At 46.3% G+C, this 17,953-nt stretch overlaps 2 protein-coding genes across 3 annotated transcripts in view; both read right to left on the bottom strand.

The window, feature by feature from the left end:
• Window positions 1–2,438: 2,438 nt before the first annotated feature.
• VCPKMT (valosin containing protein lysine methyltransferase) lies at window positions 2,439–5,975 on the bottom strand. Its single transcript, XM_035551213.2, has 5 exons — window positions 5,745–5,975; window positions 5,450–5,560; window positions 5,205–5,277; window positions 4,142–4,261; window positions 2,439–2,885 (listed from the first exon to the last, which is right to left on the bottom strand). The coding sequence occupies exons 1-5, from the start codon at window positions 5,957–5,959 to the stop codon at window positions 2,772–2,774; spliced, it is 633 nt and encodes a 210-aa protein (XP_035407106.1). The 5' UTR covers window positions 5,960–5,975; the 3' UTR covers window positions 2,439–2,771.
• A 955-nt stretch (window positions 5,976–6,930) lies between these two features.
• Window positions 6,931–17,953, bottom strand: part of SOS2 (SOS Ras/Rho guanine nucleotide exchange factor 2) — a 56,699-nt gene continuing 45,676 nt past the window's right edge. Inside the window, exons 19-24 of one of the 2 annotated variants that reach the window (XR_004779413.2) lie at window positions 16,566–16,682; window positions 14,805–15,066; window positions 13,835–13,876; window positions 12,554–12,663; window positions 10,907–12,223; window positions 6,931–7,157 (exon numbers count right to left, since the gene is read on the bottom strand). Coding sequence is in view for 1 of the 2 variants with exons in the window: in XM_035551311.2 (XP_035407204.1) it covers window positions 11,714–12,223; window positions 12,554–12,663; window positions 13,835–13,876; window positions 14,805–15,066; window positions 16,566–16,682 (1,041 nt within the window). In the remaining variant the exon portion in view is untranslated. Of the gene's footprint in view, window positions 7,158–10,441; window positions 12,224–12,553; window positions 12,664–13,834; window positions 13,877–14,804; window positions 15,067–16,565; window positions 16,683–17,953 lie in introns of those variants that run through there. The other variant, XM_035551311.2, reaches the window with a different exon arrangement.

Below are 17,953 nucleotides of genomic sequence, written 5' to 3'. Positions count from 1 at the left end.
GGTCCGGACACCAGCACAGCCAACCTCTGTCCTGGGGGTCTTGCAGGTTTCTGTGCCTCAGAAAATTAATGAATTGCATCGCCTGGTATCGCAATGGGTGACCATTGGCAGTTTCTGGGGCTGGAGCTGAGCAGGCAGCAATATTTGCTGCTCTCCTGCTAGGGTGTAAATCAAATTTTGGCAAGACAATGCAGAGAACGGGTCAGGGGCACATCCACGGCCACACAGCGTTCCCACATCCATGTTACTCCCTCCCTAGCTCACCTGCAGGCCTTACTGGATGACCTCCTTACTGGAAGGCTGCTGTAAGGCAGCCAGGAGGAGGATGCTGACCCCCTTTCCAAAATCCCCCTGTTGTCCCCAAAAGCAGCCGTTTCACCTCACGGCCGTGCAGAACAAGAGGCACAGAGGCAACCACCGCTCTCGTGGCCTCCTCCTGCGCGCTGCCCTGCTCGGCAGCCATTTCCTCTGCACAGAGCTGGGGCAGCAGCAGCAGCAGGGGCAGGAGCAGTTGGGTTTCACATCCCCCTCACAGCAGGTACGACCAAGACAAAGGGGTGGCAGGGGGTGCGAGGGGACCCATGTGCCCCCGAGGGTCCCCCTCACCCCACCCCAGCCCCAGCTCGGGCACCGCCACTGCTCGAGCTTTGCACACCCCAAGCTGAGGGCCCGGAGGCGCAGGCGAGGAGGAGAGAAGCACGACTTCCTTTTTTCTTCAGAAAGAGATAAAAGGAAGTGCTGAGCACACACAGCCCCGTAGATAAAACCCAGCTGCTCTGCCAGCACCGGGCCCCTGGGAAATGCTGCTGCACCCCTGCACCGCCGGCCCCAGCGGGGAGCACCTCCTGCAGCCCCCGTGGTACCCTGGATTATTCTCGGGTAAGGGTTTCCACAAGCACCATCAGGCTGGCACAAACACGCCAGTAAATATCTTCCTGCAGGCCACCTTTTAATTAAGGAGCTCTTTTCATAGCGAGTTAACAAATAATGCGTGCGGTTACGACAAATTACATCCTCGCTTCGCTGCGCGTTCACTCATCATCTGCGCCGGGCTTTGCAAGCCGGGGCAGCGTTTTACGAAGTGTGAGGCTTACTGGGAAGGCTCTCGGCGGATATAAAGCGAGGCCGGGTGCAGGAGGAGGGGTTCAGTCAGCACCCAGGTGCCTCCCAACAGGGCTCCCTCCGCACGAACCGCTGACTCAGCGCCTCTGCGCTTAAACATTCACATTTCTGAAGGAGGAACCACTTGTGCTGCACGTAGCGTGAGGCAGGAGAGGCTGAGGGAAGAACAGGCTGTTATAATCCACGCCAGGCAGCATCACTGCTGCAACAGACCTACTTTCGCGGCGTGCTCAGGGCTGGGGGATGGCGCAGCCAGCCTCGGATGCCTCCACGTACGGAGCAGCAGCCCAATTTCCTTTGAAATTAAATTTCAAAGCACTCAGCGCACAGCAGCAAGGGGCAGCTCGGTAAGGAACACCGACTGCAACAACGAACCTGCTCACCGGAATAGTTTCAAGGTGTCAAAACTTAACGCTGCACATCCTTATAATAGAAGAGCGCAGATGGAGTTAAAAGAAAGAACAATTTCGCACAGGCACAGGGACCGTCTGCGCAACCTCTCAGCGCCGTACCCACGGCCAGGACGCCCTGCTCCTGCAACGCGATTCCCGGGACCTCTGCAATGCAGGAAGAGACACAGAAACCACAGGCTGGAAGAAAACCACCAGTCAATGCCCAACTTGAGTGGAAAAGTTTTATTGACCGGCTCTCTGGGCCTGTCTGAGCCTGCTCATGGGGGTTTCTCCTCAGAGGGAGCGGGTGGTGCTGCATTATGGCACAGAGACTTCTGCAGAGAGCCCTTGGGTGCGCTTCATGAGCGCTTGGCTCGGAGGTAACCAGGACACGCAGCCAGCACTGCTCTGGATTAAGCTCTGGTTCCATTTCAGCCTTCCTCTTCTCCTGCAGGCAGCGAGAGATCAGTGTGTGCTCTCAGAAAGGTGCTATCAGGGCATCTGGTCGAAGGAGCCCGCTCCTCCCTGTGCCTCGTGCCAAGTCCACCAGCTAGAAGCGTTCTGCAGGTGAGTCACCAACCACGCTGGAGGCAGTCCCTTTGTGGTGCTGTTTTACGCTCTCTCCGTCTTCCCCAGAGCTCCAGCCAGCTGCCAGAGGACAGGCAACGTGGTCAAAGATCTCACAACAGAAAATTCTGTGAAGGTATCTAAAAAACCCCAAAAGGTACACTATTTTAGACGGACCATTTTTGTTTCAATACTGGAGCCACGTGTAATGCCAGCACCACATGCAGAGTACTTTCTTCATGCCTATCTGTCTGCTCAATAACCAAAAAATGATCTAACCAACAGTGACAGGTTGCTAAGTACCACCTCTACAGACTGGTTTTGGGAAGAGGGACGTAGAGCAGAGCACACGGTACTGAAAGCAGCAGTGGGCACGTTGTTTTTTATTACTTTGGTGCTTCAAAACTCCAGTTTTGCGATTCTACCGCGCTACGCAGTGCGGAAACAGAAGAGAAAGTCAGCGCACGGCTCGAAGACGGCCCTGCTGAAGTCAAAGGATGGCACCTGGCAGAGCGCTGGGCTTTGGAACAAAAGAGCTCCTTTGTACCAGTGCAGTTCTGGTTTGTAGTTCCACGGGGTCCCTAACGGTATTTCACAGTCAGTTTACAGCTTCGACTGCGGAACGCTCCAACGGTGCCAAGTAAACAGCAGCTTTGTTAACTCCTGGCAACGCGCACCGTGCCAGCCAAATTAACCTACTGCTTGTTTCCTGTGGATATTCACAATGTGGATGTCTGCGCTGCGATACTCCTCATCGTGCTTATCCAGGGGAATTTTTTCCAGCTCGAAGTCCATCTGAAGCAGCTGTTATTAGAGAACACAAAATAATTCAAATGACGCTGCCCTTTTGAACTAAGCACGCGTGAAGACAAACTCAATTTAAAAGGTCCCACACTATGCCACACGAAGGTGGGAATCCTTAAGGGGCTGGAGCCTCCATGCTCAGACCATTTCACCGAAGGCCTTTACAAGCAGGCAAGCCATTTTTCCCCCGGTACAATGCATTTACCCTCATTTTGACTAACCCAGTGTCAATTCAAAGCTACAGACATCTTGCAACGTACAAAAAAACCCTAAAGCTTTCGACAGAACGTTTTGCTTCCTCCCATCCCCAAAGTGCTACGCCAAACCACAGCACCTGCCTCTGTCTGCCAACCTTCACAGCTGGAGAGAAAAGAAAACAAAAACACATCAACCCTGCAACCTGCTTGGAAGATTAACTTGGCTGAACCCTGACAAGCTAAGGAAGGAAATAAATTACAGGAAAGCAGAAGCCATCCAGAAACACCTACACCTATTGTATTTATTGTGGGAGCAGTACCTCATCAGAACTGATCTCAATTATAGCAACCCTCCTCACAGTCAGGTCCCTGCAAGAGTTCGAGGCAAGGCTAATTACCAAAGAGGCGCTTTTATTAACATGTACAAATCACCTTGGAATTCTTGCCCTTCCTTTTTTTGTAGTGCTATTATTTCATATAAACCAGCACTCCTGTACAAGGGCTGCTTTTCAGCAGACTTCACAGGTACAGAGTCCAATCCTGCACTGACCGTCACTCCCACAGCCGTAGAAAGGATTTGGCCGTTACCGGTGTTTTGTGTCTCGACCTGCTCAGAAGATACAGATACAGCTGGTCTATTTTTAATCACATCACCTATTAATGCTCTCTCAGCGGGGGGCAGAAACGTTTGCAAATGCGGCTGTACCATTTAGCAAAGAGTTGATTTCCTGAGCTACTTTGGAAAACTCTACCCATGTTTTCCCTATGCGTTCAATTGAACATGTTAAAAGATTTTCACCAGATTATTTTTTAATCCTCCCAATAGCTTCCGCTAACATCAAGACAATCACTGCAGAAAGAAGACAACAACTAACTGCTAATTCTCTTGCTCCTACATAAATTATCCTGCCTGTCCTGATATAGACAGATATTGCCCAACGTGTAGGGCCCTTCTGCAAATCTGGATGGTATCACAAGCCAGAGAGGTTTTCAACAACCTATGCAGGTCCGGCTGCCTATTTTCCTAGTGGCCAAAAAGCCCACGTTAAAAACACTTACCTCAAAGTACCTCCTCTCTATTTCAGGATTCTTTCCCATAGTCCTCTGTTCATAACAGCACAAGACACACGTATCAGGGCCAGTGAGGTCTTTCAGTGTCTTCAGTAACGGTTCTAACGACTGCCCAAAAGAGGTTAAGAATTTCCCACTTAGATTTCAAGTTCGTTTTACTGGTACGATACCCTCTAACTAGAGAAAGTCTTCACCCAAGAGAAAACTTTCCAGTTTTGCTTTTCAGGGAGTTATTTTTAGTACATTATCTAGGACAAAAAGAACATGGGGCCAAGCTGGAAAGCAGAAGAGAAAGTGAGATTGCACAGAAGATGACTTTCACAGACTGACCAGGGAAACTTAACCAGCATCAAAGCCAAGAACATCCCACAGTGCTGAAGTGGGCATTTCCTTGAGGCACGCAAGAATAACTATTTCTTGACACACTTCAGAAGTGCGTGTTCTTAAGCGTTCTTGGAATATGGCTCAGATCCAGACCCCTACATATGGGAGCATGACCAACGTGCAGGGAGCCAGTGCAAGGGGCTGGTACGATAACTGAAACGGCACTGGGACATGGGGTTCCTCAGGTCATTTCCCTTTTCTTACGACTGCTCTTAGCTCTCTGCGCACAACCTACAGCGCTACAGGGTAAGAGGTGGGGGAAGGCTGTAACAGCTGCTTGGCTGAAGCATGAATTCTTCTCCCTTCCTAAGAGAAGTGACAAACACACAAACAGTGCAGAGATGGCACTATTATTTAGATTCCATTCACCAATGCACAAGACAGTTCACAGCTATCAGTCAAAATGTTTTCATTCACACTTCACTTGAAACGTTAAAACAAGAGAGAGGGAATAACTACTAAGATTTAAAAAAAAAAAAAAGTCTCTGGCTGCATCTCAAAGGGCTCTAGATCTGTTAAAAATACCCTTTTCATCATCCTTTTACGCAGCCCTCTAAAACACAGGGACCAAGACACAAGCACAGAATTTATTTGAACACTTCTCACGTTAACCCCCAACTCTTCCCAGGCAAGCTTTCTACACGGGTTTTGCAAAGGCCTCATTTACCTCCTCGTAGTAAATGCAATCAGCCATGAGTATGTAATCAGGGGGAGGCTGAAACTCTGTTACATCTTCACCCCTAAAAAAGAAGTAGAAAAAGGTGAGAACCGCCTTTAGTCACACAACACACTCTGCTTTATAACTAAGCACGTAAAGTCAGAGTTAGCTATTTTAGCTTCCATTTCGAAGCAGCGTTTTCATATTTGGCAACGTCGGGAAGCAGAACAGGAACATTCAAGGCTCATACAAACCATTTCAGTACCTTGGCTCGGACTGACCCCGTGACGAGATGTTTGTTGTTCTCTATATTCACCATCAACAGCTCCTGGAGCTCCTCAAGGTCGGTGACCGTCACGTTCGCCCTACAACACACACCGGTCACCTCACGGCCGCCCCTCCCGCACCACCCCGCCCGCCCGCACCACCCCCCCCCTTTTTTTTTTTTTTTTTTTTTTTTTTTGAGGATTTAAAGCCGGTTTTCCCACAGCACCGAAGGAGGAGAGGAGGGCAGCGGAGACCCGCAGCCCCCGGGGCGACTCCGCTCACCCCAGCGTGGCCGCCATGATACCGACGGCGCCGGTGCCGGCGCCCAGCTCGAGGACGGCTCGGCGGGCGAGGGGGCAGGCGCCGGTCTCCAGGAACTTGGCGAGCACCAGCGCGGCGTCCCACACCACGCAGCCCACGCCGCCCGCCGCCCGCTGCTCCAGCCGCAGCGCCGGGCCGCCCCGCCGCTCCAGCTCCCTCACGAAGCCCGCCGCCATGGCCGCGGCTCTGAGGCGGCGCGGCCCCTCCCCGCCACCGCCGCCTCAGGGGCACCGCCCCGCCGCCATGGCGGCCCCGGCGGGCCGGAGGGCTGAGGAAATGGCGGTCGGGGCCGTCGCCTCGCGGAGCGGTGCCCGCCCGGCTCCGGCTGAGCTTCTTCGGGCTCTCCCCTGAAGCAGCGGGAGTCCCACAGGCAGCTGTTTCGTTTGAAGTGCTCGCCAACCTGTTTTTTAAACTCACCTGTACGTTGACTGCTACAGGAAAGCGTATTCTGAGCTACCCTTGCTTGACAGAAAAACGCACTTTCACCTGTGTTTGCTGTTCGCTGGCAGCACAGGAGCAAATGTAAAGCCGCCACGCTAACAGGCATGGTTGCTGTAGGGAGGAAAACCAGCAGTCCACCCTTGTCTGGTCACTAAAACCTTGTACACGCTCTCCACAAAAGCCAGAGTTTAGTCAGAGGTGAGAAACCTCCACTTGGAGACCCCATGGAGAAAGTCCCCTCATCCCCTGCCTGAGCACTGCAGGAGCTCCCTGGCCCTAGTCCCACCTTCCTCACCCTGCCCTCCCGTTCTGCTGGGCTGATGCTGAACGCCAGCCGGAGGAAAGTCAGCTGTGGAGAAAAAATGGGTTTCTATCACCATTTTCTTCACCCTAGACTACCTGCTTTTCCAGAAAAACAGAGGTCTGGAAACCAGCACTGTGCAGATATCTGGGAGAGCTGCAGGTGCCGAACATCTCCTGGAGTTGTTCACTTTACATGTGTTTGTGTAAACATAGGGAGCATATGATCAGTTTCCAGCAGCTTCCCAGCTAGTTTATAAGCAAAACCCATGCCACCAGTTACTCAGTGCAACCAGAGTCTGTAGCCTGTAAGCACTGTGGGCACGCAGTCCCACCTAATTCCATAGCATTGCTGCAAGTCCCAGGTGTTCGAGGTCCTCATCCAACATTTAAACTTACCAGGTTTTTAAAAAGCAGCTGAATATGAGTGGACTGTGAGTCAACTTTTTCAAATGCAAAGGCTTTTTGTTGTTATTTTCTTCTGATGTTTGGAAACTTTAGTTATTCTCTTTCTTAGCATTTTGTACTGATGCTCACTCCCTTCCCTAAGGAGGAGTTACTGCATTTAGTAGGAATCCTGAATGTTACATTCAGACCTCTGGTGTAGTTCTGAAAATTGGAAAAATTTGAAATCTGGGAAAAAAGAATGAATAAAAGATGTTTAAAGATGGTTTCTTTTTCTTCCTGTCTTTGTTCTTGATCTGCTGTAGCCAAGTCATAGTGCCTGAAGAAATTATTCTGGCTCCAGAGCAGGAGGAACTGCTAAAACTCAGTAACTCAAAATAGGATCACTGAAAGAAACTAGAAAGATGTTTCGTTTGCTATTAAGTGATTTCACATTCCATCTGTTTATCTGCACTTTTCTGAGGGAACTGCCTTTTCCCACACAAGCCAACTTCAAACCCAGCAATTTCACATTTTTCCTCTAGCATTTTTTGCTCTTTTTATCCACCCCTCTAATTATGAAGTAGCTGAAATGTTAATTTACTGCTATCTTGGCATTCCAGCGAACCACACTGCTGGGAACCTGACTGCCTCTGACCACTTCCACAGCAGAACAGTTACTTTGGGAATGTGCATTTCTGTACCCACTGTACTTTTAAGCTGCTGGCATTGCTGCTGCTGCCCTGCTTTGGAACGGTTCTTTGTTTTTGCATTTTCCAGCTCCTGTTATGCTTGGAAGACAGTTTAATTGTGCGGTAAGTTATCCATATGCAAGGCCTCTTTTCTGAATCATGCTGTGATTTATATACTTCAAGTTAACTTCAGAACTGGCTCTGTAAAGGTACGGGTAATATTTCACACATGGGAAATGCAACTGGGAACATCGTTTTGCTGCTCATTTCTAGCACAGGCACCGTGTTCTTCTAGCACTGCCCAAATACCTTGGGCAACATGTTTCCACATTATTACCTCTATCGGGAGATCTAATTTAAGAGGTTCCTGCTCTCCTCTCCTCTGGCTAGAGCTTTACTGGCCCTCCACCAGTGTTGATTCACTTCACAGAATCACAGGATGGTCTGGGCTGGAAGAGACCTTACAGCCCATCTAATTCCCACCCCTATCAATTGCAGGGCCCCCTGCCCCCAGCCCAGGCTGCCCCCAGCCCCATCCAGCCTGGCCTTGGGCACTGCCAGGGATGGGGCAGCCACAGCTCCTCGGGGCAGCCTGCGCCAGGGTCTCACCGCCCTGAGAGTAAAGAATTTGTTCCTAATGTCTGATCTAAACCTACCCTCTTTCAGTTTGAAGTCATTCCCCCTTGTCCTATCACCACACCCCCTGACACAGAGCCCCTCCCCAGCTTTCCTTCTGCCCCTTTAGGCACTGGCAGCCCACTGGGAGGTCTCCCCGGAGCCTTCTCCTCTCCAGGCTGAACACCCCTAGCTCCCTCAGCCTGTCTTCATGAGAGGGGCAGTGACACACCAAGCCCAACCTGTGAAAACCAATGGGACATTTTTCCACATCCACTTCAGAGCACAACCAAATACGGTTGAAGAGGCACCAGGAGGAGTGAGTAGCTGAGGAAGGCAGTGGTGTTGGTTGGGCACTTGCTTGGTGGGACCTGCCACTGTCAAAACCACAACGCAGACTCATAGGCTCCTGTCTGAATTTAGAACTTCCACCCCGAGACACTCTTTCACAATTAGGTTTAAGAATTAAAAAATGAAGTCTTTCACAGGCTCCTGTGTGTTTTGTAGGCTGTCAACATAAAATGGAAGTTGTCACCTAAAAAAGGCTGTTGCGAGCAGTGTGCCCCCGTGTCATTCCAAGGGGAGCTCTACTAAACATACACTGCTTCTTCCACAAGTTCACACACTGCTTGAATTCCATCACAAGCTGGAGCCTCACAAAGGTTCTGGAAGGCATGTCCTGTGAGGAGAGGTGAGCACACTTGGGTTGTCCAGAAGGGAGAAGAGGAGGCCATGAGGAGACCTCCTTGCTCTTTACAGCTCCTTGAGGAGCTGAGGCAGGCACCAAGCTGCACCAGGAGAAGTTCAGACTTGATGTCAGGAAAAAAAAAATTATCCTAAGAGTGGTCAGGCACTGGCACAGGCTTCCTAGCAAGGCAGCTGATGCCCCAGGGCTGTCAGTATTCAAGAGGCTTTTGGATAATGCCCTCAATGACATGTTCTAACTTTTGGTTAGCCCTGAAGTGGTCAGGCAGTTGGACTAGATGATCTTTGAGGATCATCTTCACAACGTCCTATTCTATTTGGGGTCTTGATGGAGGGAAGTACTTTGACATACATGGAAGCCATTACTAATCACCAGATGCTCAGCTTAAAATGATCTGTTGAGGACTTTGCTGAATCAGGCCCAAAATAAAGCTGTGCTGCATTTTAATATGGGATGTGGAACATGCTTCTGATCTAAGCACTTGTATAGGAAGGTACAAAAAGCTGACATTTATATATTCTAAAGTTCAGAAGAGTCCCCAGACCCCCAACAACAAACAGAAAATGTTGAAGACTGAAAAATTATTACTCGTCTCTTGGCAATAGATGCTGGTGAGGACTTCAAAGAGTTAACAAAAAAAATCACATGCTCAGCTTACTCTGCAGATCATTGGAACTGTGAAACCTGACAGCCTGCCTTTTCCCTGTACATTAGGGGAGTACTTCAGGGAGCGAAATTTTACCACCAAACAGTAGGGAAGAGTTCTTCCCAAACTTGTGCTACAGAAAAGAGGTTTGAGCTGTATCCTTACTGCAAGAGGAAAAGCAACTGTAATCAAGGAACCATCAATTTCCTGCACGTGCTCCCAGTCCACGCATCTTGAATTTGGATTCCATGACTTTTATTTTTTGCAAAATGCTGCAGCTCTCCTTTATGGCGTGCCCCTTGCATGAATGGTCCTCAGGGTAACACCTCGGAGAGAGGTTCTACCCATCTCGTTTCTCAGGAAAGGAGCATGAAGGGGACAGGCAGGAGAAGAATGTCCAAGAGACAGACAGCAAGATACATCTTCCCAGGAGAAGAGAATTAGCACTGCTTCCCAGGCGTATTCTCTCCTCTTCCTGAGGAAATGCCTGACATGGTGGTAGCAATATAAGTAGGCTGATGAAAAGCCACAGCGTGACTTGGAAGCCAGAGCTGCTTTAAATCCCACCACAGTGCTCAGCCTCCAGACAGGAACTGGAAGAAATGGAAACCACTTCTCCAGCTAGAGGGGCTGAGGCATCTATCTGGTGGGCTAGCAGGTGGAGGGAAGGGTCACACGCCCAGGGAGCTGTCATGTGTCTCACTCAACACCCTTGAAACTTTGCTTGCAGCACAGTATGGGCCCAAATGCAGACTAAATGACAATGAAAGCTGAGAATAGCAACATGGAAAACTGGGGCATTTTGTATTGCAGAAGACTTACTAAATCCAGTTCCAAACCTTGTCCTTACAAGGAACACGCACTGCTCAAGCTCTTGAAAATTAAGACTGGGGTGATTTATTAATCTTGTTAAGAACTCTGATACAAAGCACAGTAAAAGGCCACAGACCAGTAAATAAAATGTGGCTTCTGACCACTTTATAAATGCTGCTACAGTACTACCAGTAAAACAGACTCACTCTCACACCAGTTCAAACAAGTAGTTCAACTGGCAAATAAAAGTTCCATTCACTTATCAGTTTAAAAAGTTTAATAAAGCTTTAAAGTGTTTGCTGGTTTAAATGCTACCAATTTCCAAAATGGACTCGTGATTAAGTTAAGTGAGATCTAAAGGAAGGTATTAGGTTTGGAAGGCAAGACCGTTCCTAAGCCAGAGGAAACACTTCTGACCGTGTAAGATTGCAAGAGTAGCAGACTGTATTATAGGCCTCACGTCACTTAAATTTATACAGGTTATTAGCATTATCTGTAAATATACAATATAAACAATTGTACATACATGGCATATAGCTTTGTTCTCCAGAACAGTAGACAACTCTTTAGCTTAAGACATCTTCACCTACCAAAACAAAAAGGCACATCTGAACAAGATGCATGCTAAGTAAGTACTAGGGATCCTTTCCAGTATCTGAGACAGGTAGTCCTTGTTCACACTTCCTCAAAATAATCAAGACCAACCGAGTATTTTGGTATCTTCTTTTAGATTTCAATCTATTTTTCTTTTTTTTTTTTTTTCTTTTTTTTTTCTTCAGCAGCAAATCAATGGCAATTAAGACATGGCATTAAAATATTTGGGAACAGTAGCTGTCACTCACAAACCTCCAAGCCCACACAAAGTTAGAAGGCAAGGGGCCAGAGGTTTAAAATCAGTAACACTGTACATCCTGGCGTTGTGTAATCATCCCATTGTTCCTTTTAAAAAAGGCCACTAGTGCTCAAATTTGAAAAAAAAAAAATCCACAGACGCACCTTTTTTGGCTCAGTGCAATTAAATGATGTCAGTTTAAACTCAATTAGTGTAGTTTACAGTGCAAAAAGATATATTTTGTATACTGGCATAACTGTCGGCACTAAGGACGTGAAACAAGGCAATGCTGCTGATCACCTGAGGGTAATGCTGTCGAACAGACGCAGGCTAGAGTGTGTGTCGTCTTATTTTTCCAATTTAAGCTATTTTTTTTTGTTTGATCAGCAGCACTTTAAGAGCATAATTTGTGAAAGTACTAAAATACACTGCCTTCTTTGAATAAATAAAAAAGGAACTTTACAAATACTATTCCAGTGTCAATGACTACTATGGCTAAGGTCATTGAGGAGTTTCTGCATTTTCTAGCAAAGACAGTCTGTGCAAAGGAGGGTGGGAGAGCTCCCTTTTGTAAGTCTTTGGTGGCAGTTTTGGTAACTGAGGGCTCGAATTCTGCCTGGGCGGGACGGGGGGCGCGGGCGGGTGGACCAGGTTGTTGTGACTGGCGCTGGTCACGCAGCAGCGGCGCAGTACCCGTGGAGAGGGAGTGCTGGGAGGAGTGCCAGGAGAGCTGGGGCCCGTGCCAGCCTCCCTGAACCAGTCGGGATCTCTGTGCAAGCGTCCCACCGGCGGCGGCTGGAGGTTTAGAGGGCAGTTGATAAAGTGTTCGGGAGGCCGGTGCGGCACTGGCGGTGGAGTATCAGGAAGAGGGTCCCGAGGGGGCGGCGGAGGAGGGCTGTGCAGCGGCTGGTCGAAGGAGCTAGCGTAAGCAGGAACACGAGGCTGTATCTTTGGAGGTGGCGGCTGCCGGGGTGGGATTGCGGGAGGATCGTCATCCGATTTTAAACTTCCCTACAAAATTACAGAGAAAAAGACACTGTAAGAAACGTAGATATTTAGGTGAAGAGCGTATCTCCTGAGAGCTGCTGAATTTTCTTCAAGTTTGTTACTGGTGCTGTCAAAAATGTGATACTGGCATAGCCCTATCTTAGATCTGATTACGACCGGTATGTTCCCAAAGCAGCTAAGCAGGATTTGGACACTGGGAACCTGAAACTTCAAAAGGAGTATCTGGAGCACTGCATTTGAAATGTGACAAATCTTCAAAAGACTAACAAAATCCAACCTGGCTAGATGTTCAGTGATTTATTATCAAAGCTATTCGATACAGGAAAAATATACCTTAGCATTAGAAGCATCCTGATCCATCTTTTTTCGAGGAGGAAGCGGGGGAGGGTTTTGAGGTTCATCACTCAGTTTAGGAAAGCTACCCCACGAGCTGAAGAAAGTCTCTGGAGAGAGAAGAGCCAGTATTTTACTGCTTGTGTAATACCTGAGGAACACACTCAAGATCATTACACCAAACTAGATGAAATTATTACACCAAACTAGATGAAATTCAAACAAGCAGATCTTTGTGTTCAACAGCAACATGAACCACTAAATTTCAGTTGTATGAAACTCTCATTCATTTCCTTCATCAGATATACTCTTTACGAAGCAGTGTCCCATTTCCAAAATCAAAGATATACGTCAGCTGTTAACAGTCAATCTAAAGGACCCAAAAATAAATAAAATGAAGTGAACTCCTAGTGGGTACTTCAACTTTCACTGCAGTCCCATCTGTATTGCAGAATTTGCCTGTTTACCACAGCGCCTGCAGTTTGGCCCCACGGCTAAGTTACACTTTCGAGTGGAAAGTTTGTTCTCTTGGCCGTATGGGTACATGCTCAAATTTGGAAGTTTCGAGGCTTTGTTAATAGCTTTGCAGCATTTCTAAAGCAGAAGAATTATACACTGAACGGAAGAGATGGCGATAACTCTCACAGCGTTTTATTACATTTCAAATTCTTCCGTTTTACTGAGGAAAAAATCCTCCAAGTTAAGAAACAACACAACCCCCAACCTGTATGTGACTTTTGTCACACCTTTGCTTTTTCCCTTCGAAGTGCACAGCACTCTGTACCAATGCATTAGGCAACTGTGCTCTCCGGTTCGAAATTTTCATATTATGAAGAATTATATATGTCTGTGTAATAGGGGAGTAAAAAGAGAAGCTCAAAAGACAGATGAATACAGGATTTCCCTCACAGCTGTGGTACAAAAAGTACCTCTCAATTCCCCAGCAATAGAACAATTATTTTCACTGAGTGGTAATGCTAAATTATCAGGTTGCTTCATTTGTATCATTAGTCAAACAAAACAATCATCAAGGACATTCAACAGAGAAACAAAATCGTACTAGAGGCCTGGGAAAAAAAAAAGATCAGACAGTTCTTAGACTTTATAGCCTACTTTACTGGACGGTTGATCTAAAGCCTGTAAAAACTCCCCTCAGAACTCTATTTAATGAGCACAGTCCATATTTTATCCCAGATAAATCCCATTTAATTACTATTCAGCTCTCCTGAAACCAGGAAAAGCAAAGTTAAATGAAACATTTAATAGAGTTACAGTACTCACTCGACTGTGGCAAACTGACGGCAGCGAAGATGCTATTGTTACCTGGTAAATGAAAAACAGATTACAGATTTTCCAGACAGAACATCTCCACTACAGCACATAAAGTACGCTCGTGAATGACCTCAAAGATGACCACATTTTCTAAGTTTATCTACTGCTAACACAAATTAAGCTTTCCTATGAAAAATATTCTTGAACGAAAGATTTTAAGTTATGCAGGGAATGAAACTTCATTATTATACTCTGTTGGACACTACCACGTTGTCATGCATTTCCCCTACGGCCCATATGCCCTCAGCATTTGCCATATAGATCTTGTCGCTTACCCCCCATGAGGCTTAACCTGCCTGCCCAGTCTGCAGCTCCCTTTGAGAAGAGACAAGACCTGTCACAGGCTGCTTTTAAGACCAAGGAGCTGCTCACAGCTACAAGCAAAGCTTGGGAGCATATTAGCGCATCTATGCCAAGAGGCTAATTTTTTAATCAAGGCTGCGTTTTGCAGTGAGCGCCCTGACCACCCCCACTTTCTGGCACTTTGGTTCACATCTCAAAATATACAGACTGGACTCTCTTCAAAGGAAACGAAACCAGAATCACTACAGTGTGTTCAGTCCAGAGGAACGCTCCTGAACCACACTGGCGTGGACTCCAGGTTCTCAGCACCGTCTCTCTACAGAGGTGCCATACGTGGTAAAGCAGGCGCAGTCCCTGCACAGTAAAGCCTCACGGGGACATCTCCCAGAACAGATTGCCTCAGCTTTAGTAGGCCAAAAGACTGGAAATATCACTTGTTATTTAACTACTTACGGCAGGCATTTCCAAACTGCAGTGCATATAGCACTGATGCAAGAACTTCATAGTTCACAACTAAATTTTGCAATGATTTTTTTAAAGGCTGGCACACAGACCAACACAGTTTGGAATCCCGAGGGACAGCAGCAACAATTATTAAAACGTATTGCACATTTACCATAAGAACTGTTGAGATCAATGTCTGAAAATACGCTGAACTCTGAAGAAGCAGAGACTGGTGGAGTAGACGGCGTGTTTGGAGAAGTTGGTGCCGATACTGTTGATTCATGCTCTGCCTCAGTAATTCTACTGAAACTTATCTTACTCGGTTCCTTTTCAAGTGGCAGTGGATGACTTCTCAAGGTGCCAGAGGTGGAGCCGTGTCTGCCGGTATTGGGCCTTATCCCAGGAGATTTTAGGGGGTATGTTGTTTTTCTAGGCTGAAGAAATAAAGCTGGTTAGTACTGCTAACAATGCAGATAGCAAAATCACCAAGTCTTTACGAGCAATTTTAAAAGGTACTTATCAAATACATACTAAACGGTGTTACAGCCTTTTTGCAATTGACTTGAGGTTGTTACCTATACAACAGGAGTTTACTGAAATGTTATGGATGCAGCTTAAAAATCTTTTTTTTTCCAGCTTATTAAATATTTCCACAGCTATGAAGAACGAATAGTCAAATTTCAGATGCACGTCAGTCATGACAAAATACAGGGAAGAGCAAGTCACAATCTTGGGAGAGAGTCATTTCAAGTGCCTCCATAGGCTTGCAGAAGAGCTTCGCACAACAGCAACGTAAGACGTGCTTTCAGCTTACACCACAGAAAGTCCCCAGGCCCCCGCCTGTGTCCAGGACTACGGACATGCTCAGGCGCACGCTGTGTATGCACGCTGGATGAATCAGTCCGAAATTCTTCCACACGCATTACTGGTGTGACTGAAACAGGCCTCATCAGACTCAGGTGTAACACAGCACAGATCAAAGCCGATGCTTTGAAGACGGGCTATGTTCCCATCCCGTGGTGGTATGCGTGACTCCACCACATTACAGCACCCAGAACTGGACCTTCCTGAAATTCCCATAAGAGCGTCTAGTTTCGAAGACACGAACTGTAAAGAATTCATGCCCAGATAACTGAGAGAGCAGCACAGGTTTTTATGTTTAGAAAAAGAAGGAAAAAAAAGAGAAATTACTGTAAACAGCATTTTTGCAACAGTAATTTCTGCCAGTTTCTTGCCGTATTTGCAATATCATCTTAGTCATTCCTCTAAAAGGAGATTGCTAAAATGACTGATGGCTCTCAAAAATCAGAGAAGTCTCCAGCTACTCAAATGCACAATTACAACATGTAGAAATCGAGTGTTCTCGTGAGCTGTATTTCTCTGCTAAAAAAAAAAAGAATTCTAGGCCCCGACAGCTTTTTTTTTTTTTTTTTTAACAAAATAGCTACTCCTTTAAATCGTATTTTGCTCTGCAAGAAAGTTGTACCTTGTCAATTCTGTGCTACACTTCAATTTTTGAAGTAATATAAAATATTTCGACAAATAAACAATAGAAATTAAGTTTTAATTAAGGAAAACATAACATGTATAAAACCAATTTCAATTAATATTAATATTTTATAATAACCTTTGATACTATGAAATTTTATTGCATATTCTATCAAATGACTATAAGGTAAGAAATGCAAATGTAAACTGTAATATTTTACGTTTTGGGGAAAAGAAGAATTCATTCCAAAATAAGCTAAAGGCAGCAGGTTTCAGTAACAACAAACCCCTGAAATAAAAATATTTTTAAGTCACATTTTGCTGGAAATTAATCTCATGAGACTGAATTCCAGAGAAAATATATATGGCTTATTGAGTTAACAAAGTATTCTTTCTCCTGGCAGCTAGTGGACTTCATCTATTTAATTTACAGGACAAGACTTACAAATCTAGGTGGTTGCTTGCAGTTTCGAGGTTCAATTTCTAATGACTTGTTGAACAGGTAATCTGTAAACTCTTTTTCTGGTATCTTCCCCATAGGATTGAGATTTTCAAAGAACTTCTAAACGAAACAAGCATCAATAACATTAAAAAACAGACAACCAACCAACCAAAAAAAAAAAAACCATGCATAGAGCAAGAATTTGAATGAAAAAACTAGCTCTTCATTTTCTGTAACTTTACCAGGAAGAGATGGTAAAGCGCTCCCTGATAAAAAACAAAACAATACTATGCAAGAAATAATCAAGATCCTGGTAAGTTTCCTGGCACGAATGACCGTATTTAAAATACAGAGACATGTACAATGAAGTTTTCTGTAAACTTTGCCAGTATTTTTTTTTAACTACTCAATCGTTTACAGCCCGGCAGTGTTACAGGCCATACAGCCGTGCCCTGGACGTTTCCCTTCAGGTAACAGCGCAGATCTGGGAAGGAGCCGAATACAGATCATGCGGTAGTGAAAGCAAATGTTATTATGCCAGTGCCATTTTTAGGGGAATTCTGGATGTCATCAGTTAACTACAAAGGACAGGAAGGGACAGAGGACAAAAGCAGGAAGGTCAGAGGCAGGGACAGAATCTGGTGATATGGCACAAGGACAGGAGGTAAGGCACGGTAAGGCAGGACTGGCACCGAGGGCATGGCACAGAGCGAAGCTCCCTGATGCAGCAGGAGTCTCTGGGTGGTGAATTACAACATTTCCTATCTGCTCTTTTTATTTTTAAAGCACAAACCCTGCCATCCCTTGAGTTTATTTCACTTCTTGGCTTGAGAATACTGTAAATCTTCAAAACCCTTCCCAGAAATGTCCACAGCAATTAAACACACAATGCAAATAACATTTTAAACAACAGTATTATTGCCCATTTAATTCTTTATGTAACCAAGTTCTTTGTTGCTTCCTGACTGCTGCTGTTCACAAGCTGAGAGAGCTATGCACAGAGCTGTTTTCTGCAAAGGTTACAATGAGCTGTGCTCTCAGGAAGAATGGCTGGGTACTTCAGACTATTCTTTCCAATCATTATTACCTCTCTACACAAACACTTGCCTTTACCTGGCTCAGGTTCCATCGTTTTCTTTTAATTTACTTTAAATGCTCTGGGATGCACTAGGTGTTTTTCTTATCTAAGTAACCTCTTGAGCATTTCTCATTTCTAAAGATCAAGCTGGCTGACACCACCACACGCCCCGTTTATGTAATGTAGCGGCGTCAGGAGGCTGGGTCAGTAGGGTCACTGCCTGCTTGCAGCCCAGAAGGGAGCTGCGTCCTGGGCTGCATCACCAGAGGGGTGGGCAGCAGGGGAGGGAGGGGATTGTGCCCCTCTGCTCTGC

The sequence above is a fragment of the Cygnus atratus genome, chromosome 5, assembly GCF_013377495.2.
Source record: "Cygnus atratus isolate AKBS03 ecotype Queensland, Australia chromosome 5, CAtr_DNAZoo_HiC_assembly, whole genome shotgun sequence".
Classification (NCBI taxonomy): domain Eukaryota; kingdom Metazoa; phylum Chordata; class Aves; order Anseriformes; family Anatidae; genus Cygnus; species Cygnus atratus.
Note: the sequence above shows the minus strand (reverse complement) of the source record. Positions and strands in the feature narration are given on the sequence as shown.